This window comes from Engraulis encrasicolus, chromosome 20, assembly GCF_034702125.1.
Source record: "Engraulis encrasicolus isolate BLACKSEA-1 chromosome 20, IST_EnEncr_1.0, whole genome shotgun sequence".
Classification (NCBI taxonomy): Eukaryota; Metazoa; Chordata; class Actinopteri; order Clupeiformes; family Engraulidae; genus Engraulis; species Engraulis encrasicolus.
In genome coordinates this window covers 47,364,838-47,372,337 of record NC_085876.1, presented here as the reverse complement: position 1 = coordinate 47,372,337, position 7,500 = coordinate 47,364,838, and the positions used below count along the sequence as shown (strand labels likewise).

The 7,500-nt window shown below is 51.6% G+C and overlaps 1 protein-coding gene across 1 annotated transcript in view; it reads left to right on the top strand.

Annotated features, from left to right (window-relative positions):
* The window catches only part of LOC134436701 (sodium bicarbonate cotransporter 3-like), a 177,808-nt gene that overhangs the window by 93,165 nt on the left and 77,143 nt on the right, over nt 1-7,500 (top strand). Inside the window, exons 5-7 of the mRNA XM_063186038.1 lie at nt 33-193; nt 542-736; nt 4,600-5,124. Of these exons, the coding sequence (XP_063042108.1) occupies nt 33-193; nt 542-736; nt 4,600-5,124 (881 nt within the window). The remainder of the gene's footprint in view (nt 1-32; nt 194-541; nt 737-4,599; nt 5,125-7,500) is intronic.

Here is a 7,500-nt window from a genome sequence, read left to right as displayed (position 1 = left end):
ATGTGCATGCGTGTGCGTGTGTATTCATGCAGGTGGCTGAAGTTTGAGGAGGATGTGGAGGATGGCGGTGAGCGCTGGAGTAAGCCCTACGTGGCCACCCTCTCTCTGCACAGCCTGTTTGAGCTGCGCTCATGCATCCTCAATGGCACCGTCATGCTGGACATGAGAGCCGACAGCATCGAGGAGATCGCAGGTACTGTACTGTGTGTGTGTGTGTGTGTGTATGTGCGTGCGTGCGTGCGTGTGTGTGTGTGTGTGTGTGTGTGTGTGTGTGTGTGTGTGTGTGTGTGTGGTGTGTGTGTGTGTGTGTGTGTGTGTGTGTGTGTGTGTGTATGTTTCCACTTATTGACACCATGGTGGTGTGTCTGTGTTGTGTGTGTGCATGCGTGTGCTTTTGTGTGCGTGTGCGTGTGTGTGTGTGTGTGTGTGTGTGTGTGTGTGTGTGTGTGTGTGTGTGTGTGTGTGTGTGTGTGTGTGTGTGTGTGTGTGTGTGTGTGTGTGTGTGTGTGTGTGTGTGTGTGTATGTTTCCCCACCTCATAGACATGCTGATCGACACGATGGTGGCGTCGGGTCAGCTGGCGTCGGGCCTGCGGGACAAGGTGCGCGAGGCCATGCTGAAGAAACACCACCACCAGAACGAGCGCAAGCTCAGCAACCGCATCCCCCTGGTGCGCTCCATCGCCGACATAGGCAAGAAACACAATGACTCTGACCCACACATGCTCGAGTGCAACGGTGAGGCTCCCACGCTTTGCTCTTCTACACTCCCCCCCTCCCCATCTATTCAAGTTCATCTCTCAGGCCCACCACACAACGGTTCCACCTAAGTGTGGTGCACTGCTCTGCCAACGTTTGATTTCACTGTTTTAAATAGAACCCTGCACACCGGCAAAGATGTCTGGTGTGTGGGGTTCTATTGAAAACAGTGGAATCAATCATTGGCAGAGCAGTGCACCACTCTTTGACGGAACCAGTGTGTGGAGGGCCTCAGGGTCATTTTTGCTGGGTCCAGAATGGATACCGGCACATTGTTTAAAAAAGAAAAAAGAAAAGAAAATAAAGGAAAAAAGAAAGAAAATGCAGCAAAAAAAAAAAAGGCAACAATTCATGTATGGGGCGTGTGGAACATGCTTCTTGGTATGGCCTTTGCGGCTGTTATGGTTTGTTGTCTAATATCGGCGGCCATCTTGTGGCTTCTTTGATTGGCTGTTGTCTTGCCAACCATTGTGACATCACCCCAGTGCCTTTTGCTGTGTTGCTCTTCTTATCTGGGGTGGTTACAGGTCTCCTATTCTCCTCTATAGCGTTTTCAGGCCGACCAGAACGGAGCCGGTGCTGGTGCCCGCACCTGTTACTTTCAGCACTAAAGTGCTTATCTGCGAACTGCCCGAACTTTTTCCGCACGTGACTGCGATACCCGGATGAATCAGCTGACGGCCACGTTGTCGCCACAGTTCGCGGAGAAAAAACAAGTATTTTGCGGTTCGCATTGCGAACCAACAATCTGGTTCGCGAACGCTAAGATCTTTGACGTGAACACGACGTCTGGTTCGAGATTAGGTGCGGGAACGGGCACCGGAACGGTTCTCAGTCAGCCTGAATGCGCCTTTAGTGTGGGTGATTTTTAGCACCAACTTCCACTCACCTAGCTGTGCATGCCAATGAGCACTTAGTTCCTGAAATACAATGAACAATTTGCTCCACTTACCCTAGGTGCTGTAGGTACAGTAATTACACAATTAGACTCCCTTTTGGGGATAAATCAAGAAAAGTTAATTGAAGTGGATAAAAGAACATTAAAGGTTATTATGTAATTAGAAGAGCAATTAATCAATTAGAATGGTGATAATTGTAAATTGCACTATCTGTGCTAACATTTTTGTCGAACTCTTTTCACCTGCATGCACTTCAGACTGTTCCTCACTGCATTTCCTTACCCACGGTGCACTACTTTTCCCTGAGCGGCGTGCGTGATTGGTGGCTTGTTTGAAACCTGGACAAGCTGATTGGTCACTGTGTGGGTGAACTGTGACACACCTTCATCCGTGTTTGTTGTCCGTGCCATGTTGGCGGCACAAGCTTTGTGTGGCACCACCCACCGGCACACGCTTCACAAGCATGGACCACGCTCACACACACACACACACACACACACACACACACACACACACACACACATGCTCTCACACACTAGCATCTGCGCCAATGCTGGTGTGTAGTAGCTTGCTGACAATTTTACTGCTACAGCCTCACTCTCTCATACACAGTGACTCATACACACTTGCGCGCACGCGAACACACACACAGACACACACACGCACACACACACACACACATACATACACACACACACACACACACACACACACACACACACACACACACACACACACACACACACACACACACACACACATACATACACACACACACACACACACACACACACACACACACATGCTCACACACACACACAAAGCTTCTGTCAGACTGTCTCTGTCTCCATCTAACCTGTGAGAGTCCTCATCTCTGCCTCTGGCCTCTTCCCTGGCATCTCCCTCTACTGTACCTGTACAGCTCATCCCTCTCAAGTCTCAACACTCCTTACGTGTGGTTCTCCTTTTATTCCTCCCTCTCTCCTCTCCTTCCTTAAACTCCTCCTCCTCCTCTCCTTTTCCCTCTTCTCTCTCCTCTCCTCTCCTCTTCTCTCTTCTCCTCTCCTCTCCTCTCCTTCCTTATACTCCTCCTCTCCTCTTCCCTCCTTCCTTAAACTCCTCCTCTCCTCTCCTCTCCTCTCCTTAAACTCCTCCTCCCCCTCTCCTCCTCTTCCCTCTTCTCTCTCCTTCTCTCCCCCTTTTCCTCTCCCTCTTTGTCTTCCGTTTTCTCTCTTTCCTTCTCCTCCTATACTCTTCTATTCCCTCCTTTCTTCTTCCTCCTCCTCCTCCTCCTCCTCCTCCTCCTCCACTCCTCTCTCCTCCACTCCTCCTCCTCCTCCTCCTCCTCCTCCTGCTCCTCCTCCTCCTGATCCTCCTCTTGTTGTCCTCCTCTTCTTCCTGTGAGGTACTATCTGTTTCTCTTCTTCCTCCTTCCTGCTATCTTTGCCCTCTTCCTTCCTTCTTCTCTCCTTCCTCGTCCTCTTCCTCCTGTCCCTCTTTCTCCCTGGTTCTTCCTCCCTCTCCTCCTCCTCTCCTCCTTCTCCCCTCCTCCTCCTCCTCCTCCTCCTCTCCTCCTTCTCCCCTCCTCCTCCTCCTCCTCCTCCTCCTCTCCATATTCACTCATCCTCCTCTCCCTCCCACTCCTCCTCCTCCTCCTCTCTCCTCCTCATCCTGTGCTATTTCTCCTATTTCTTCCTCTCCATCTCTCTCCTCCTCCTCCTGTTCTCTTTCTATCCATCTCCTAATTCTCTCCTCTTCCTCCATATCTACCTCCTCCTCCTGTTCTCTTCCTCTCCATTTCCTCCTTCTCTCCTCCTCTTCCTCATCCTCTTCCTCCTCCTCTCCCTCTCCTCCTCCTCCTGTTCTCTTATTCTCATCTTCCTCTCCTCCTCCTCCTCCTCCTCTTCCTCTTCACTCTTCTCTCTCCTTCTCTCCCCCTTTTCCTCTCCCTCTTTGTCTTCCGTTTTCTCTCTTTCCTTCTCCTCCTATACTTTTCTATTCCCTCTGTTCTTCCTCCTCCTCCTGCTCCTCCTCCCTTCTCCTCTTTCTCTCCTCCTCCTCCTCCTCCTTCTCTCCTCCTCCACTCCTCCTCCACTCCTCCTCCTCCTCCTCCTCCTCCTCTCTCCTCCTCCACTCCTCCTCCTCTCCTCCTCGTCCCCCTCCTCTGCCCTCTCCTCCTCCATCCTCCTCCTCCTCTCCTCCTCCTCCTCCTCCTGCTCCTCCTCCTCCTGATCCTCCTCTTGTTGTCCTCCTCTTCTTCCTGTGAGGTACTATCTGTTTCTCTTCTTCCTCCTTCCTGCTATCTTTGCCCTCTTCCTTCCTTCTTCTCTCCTTCCTCGTCCCCTTCCTCCTGTCCCTCTTTCTCCCTGGTTCTTCCTCCCTCTCCTCCTCCTCTCCTCCTTCTCCCCTCTCCTCCTCTCCTCTCCTTCTCCCCTCCTCCTCCTCCTCCTCCTCTCTTCCTCCTCCTCTCCTCTCCTTCTCCCCTCCTCCTCCTCCTGCTCTCCTCCTTCTCCTCCTGCTCCTCCTCCTCTCCATATTCACTCATCCTCCTCTCCCTCCCACTCCTCCTCCTCCTCCTCTCTCCTCCTCATCCTGTGCTATTTCTTCCTCTCCTCCTCCTCCTCCTTCTCCTCCTCCTCCTCCTCCTCTTCCTCTTCCTCGCTTATTCCTCTTCTTCCTTCCTCTCCTCTCCTCCTCCTCCTGTTCTCTTCCTCTCCATCTCCTCCTTCTCTCCTCCTCCTCCACTTCTCCCTTTATTCCTCCCCCACCTTCTCTCCTCCTCCTCTCCTCCTCCTCCTCCTCCTCCTCCTCCCTCTCTCATCCTCCCCTTATCTCCCTCTCCTCCTCCTCTTCCTATCCTCCTCCTCCTCTTCCTCCTCCTCCCTCTCTCCCTCTCCTCCTCTCCTCCTCCTCCTCCTCCTCTCCTCCTTTTGCTGTTGTCAGGGGAAGGCTTGTCGGCGTCTCGCCACTCCCTCTTGAAGCCGGGCGTCTCCTCCTCCAATCTGTCCCAGCCGCAGCAGCAGCAGCATCATCGCCGGGAGTCGCGCGTCTCCACGCTCATCAACCACCTCCTCCCCGGCGGCACGGGCCACACCCCGTCCCCCTCCCCCTCCCCCTCGCCCGCCCCGACCCCGCACAGCTCCCCTCCGTCGTCACGGCGACAGCTCTCCGCTGCTGCCGTTCCCCCGGCGGTGCACGGCCCCACAAACGCCTCCTCCACCTCTCCACAACCCCAGCAGCAGCCGCTGTTCATCCCGGAGGTGGTGGTGTCGCCCCCTAGCGACGAGCAGGAAGCGGCGCTGCAGGAGGACGAGGAGGAGACGCTGCGCTCCGTTCCACCAATCAGGGACGAGGAGGCCTCGGACGCCCGGCAGCCCGGCAACCACCACAACAACACCACCACCGCCTCCCTCACCACCAACAGCTCCTCCTCTGCGGCCCGCACGGGGCTGCTGCCCGCTCCTGAAGGCAAATATACCGTAATCTCGGGGGCGCGCTCGCTGTGGTGTGGAACGGGCCGGCCGGGCTGGGCCGTTTGCGTTGTGGCCGTTTGCATTTCCGTTGTGTCTGGGTTTGGGTTTGGGGTCTGGCTTTCGTTTTTTGGGGGTTCGGGCCAGGCTCTGTACCGTACCGGGCCTCACTGGCATGCATTGTCATTGCACCAGCATGTGGTATTCATTCATTACTGTCCAGTGTCAGTCACCTTTTGTTTCATCTCTCTATCTCACTATCACTTGTATCTGTGAGTCACTGTGGCTCTCTCTCTCACTATCTCACTATTGCCTCTCGGCCGCCCCTTTTTGCTTTTCGATTGGGCACGACACAGCTCAATCGAAGACCAAAAAGTGGCAGCCAAGTCACGCTGTGTCGAGCTGTAGGCTTAGGCCTACCAGAAAACCGGCAGTGGAAAAGAGGCATATCACTTGTATCTGTGAGTCACTCTGTCTCTCTTTCTGGATTTCTCTGATCTATCTCATTTTCACAGTCTCATCTTGACTTTGCCATCACAGAGCTCTCTCTCATATTTAGTCAAAGCATCAGCTTTTTCCTTTGCTAAGTTATCGACTGGGTTTGTGTCGTGTTTTGTGCCGGCTTCAGTACCATACCGGGCCCCACTGACATACATGACCCATTGCAGGAGGAGAGAAGTGCCGCACACTCCCGTGACCTGAGGAAGACCGACAGGCCGAAACGTTGTCACATTAAAAAACTTGTTTATACAACTCAAGAGTGTGCGGCACTTCTATCCTCCTGAAAATGTTTTACTGGTTGCCAGAACCTCTTTTTCTGGTGTGCGTTTTGCACCTCCAATAATGCATTACCATTACACCAGCATGCTGTATTCACTGTCTCTCACTGTGTTCTTCTGTGACGCTGTCTCTCTTTCTCTCTCAATCTCTGATCTATTCTCTTCATCATCGCATCCCATCATTTACATCACAGACCTCTGTCTTGATTTAATCATCAACTCATTAAAGTCATCGATTTCATCCATTTTCACCCATTTTCTCACTCCCCCACCACTCACTCGTTCATGAACTAATTTATTCATTCATTTCATTCCTTTTTCACATTCTTTCTGCGTTTGTCCTTGTTATTATCACTGATTGCCATAGTAACTATTACATTAAGTTACATTGTATTGCACTTATTATTAGGGCTGTAACGATGTTTAATCGAACCGAGAAACCGTACTCAGTCATGATACTATATTGTGACGTAGGGAGGCAGTATCGTGATACGCCCTTTCAAATTTTTGTTGTCCTTCAGTCCAAAAAACAACCATATTATTCGATGTGATACCGCTTCCAAGCTTAAAATGAGATACAATACGGAAATCGCCAGGTGTATCAAGCCGTAGGTCAAAAATCGTGATACGAACCGAATTATGAGTTGAGTGTATCGTTACAGCCCTACTTATAATCAACAGAAACTAACCACCTCCACTTATTAAATCTCCTCCAATCTTCTCCACTCTGTCATTTCATCACTAGCTCTCACTCTCTGTCTCATTAGTATGCTGCAGCTGTCAACCGAGCGACACACACTAATCATGCCCAACCGCTTATTAAAAGCCTTTATCATTTAAACACCAGCTCCCTCTCGCTTTCTCCCCTCCCCCCCCTCTCTCTCTCTCTCTTTCTCTCTTTCTGCCTGCCACTCGCTCTCTCTCTCTCTCTCTCTCTCTCTCTCTCTCTCTTTCTGCCTGCCTCCCTCTCTCTCTCTCTCTCTCTCTCTCTTTCGCTCTCTCTCTCTTTCGCTCTCTCTCTCTTTCACTCTCTCTTTCTGCCTATTAAAACCCTTTATAATGAAATCAACAGTTCACTCTTGCTCACCCTTTCTCTATCTCTCTCTCTCTCTCTCTCTCTCTCTCTCTCTCTCTCTCTCTCTCTCTCTCTCTCTCTCTCTCTCTCTCTCTCTCTCTGTCTGTCTGTCTCTCTCTCTCTCTCTCTCTCTCTCTCTCTCTCTCACTTTCTGTCTCTCTCTCTGTCTGTCTCTGTCTCTGTCTCTCTCTCTCTCTCTCTCTCTCTCTCTCTCTCTCTCTCTGTCTGTCTGTCTCTCTCTCTCTCTCTCTCTCTCTCTCTCTCTCTCTCTCTCTCTCTCTCTCTCTCTCTCACTCTCTCTCTCTCATTCTTTCTGCCTCTCTCTGCCTCCGTAACCCTGACTGCTGCATGACTGTATAGCTTCTCTGCAATGTTTTGTTGTGTGCTGTTCTGTTCTGTGTCGTGTGTGGTGTTCTGCAGAGCTGTGTATGAAAGCACTGCACTGTGCTCTGGCCTTGGCTCTGCAGAGCCGTGCTAGACCTGTCAATCTACTCTACTGGATGGCTTACAGAACACTCAA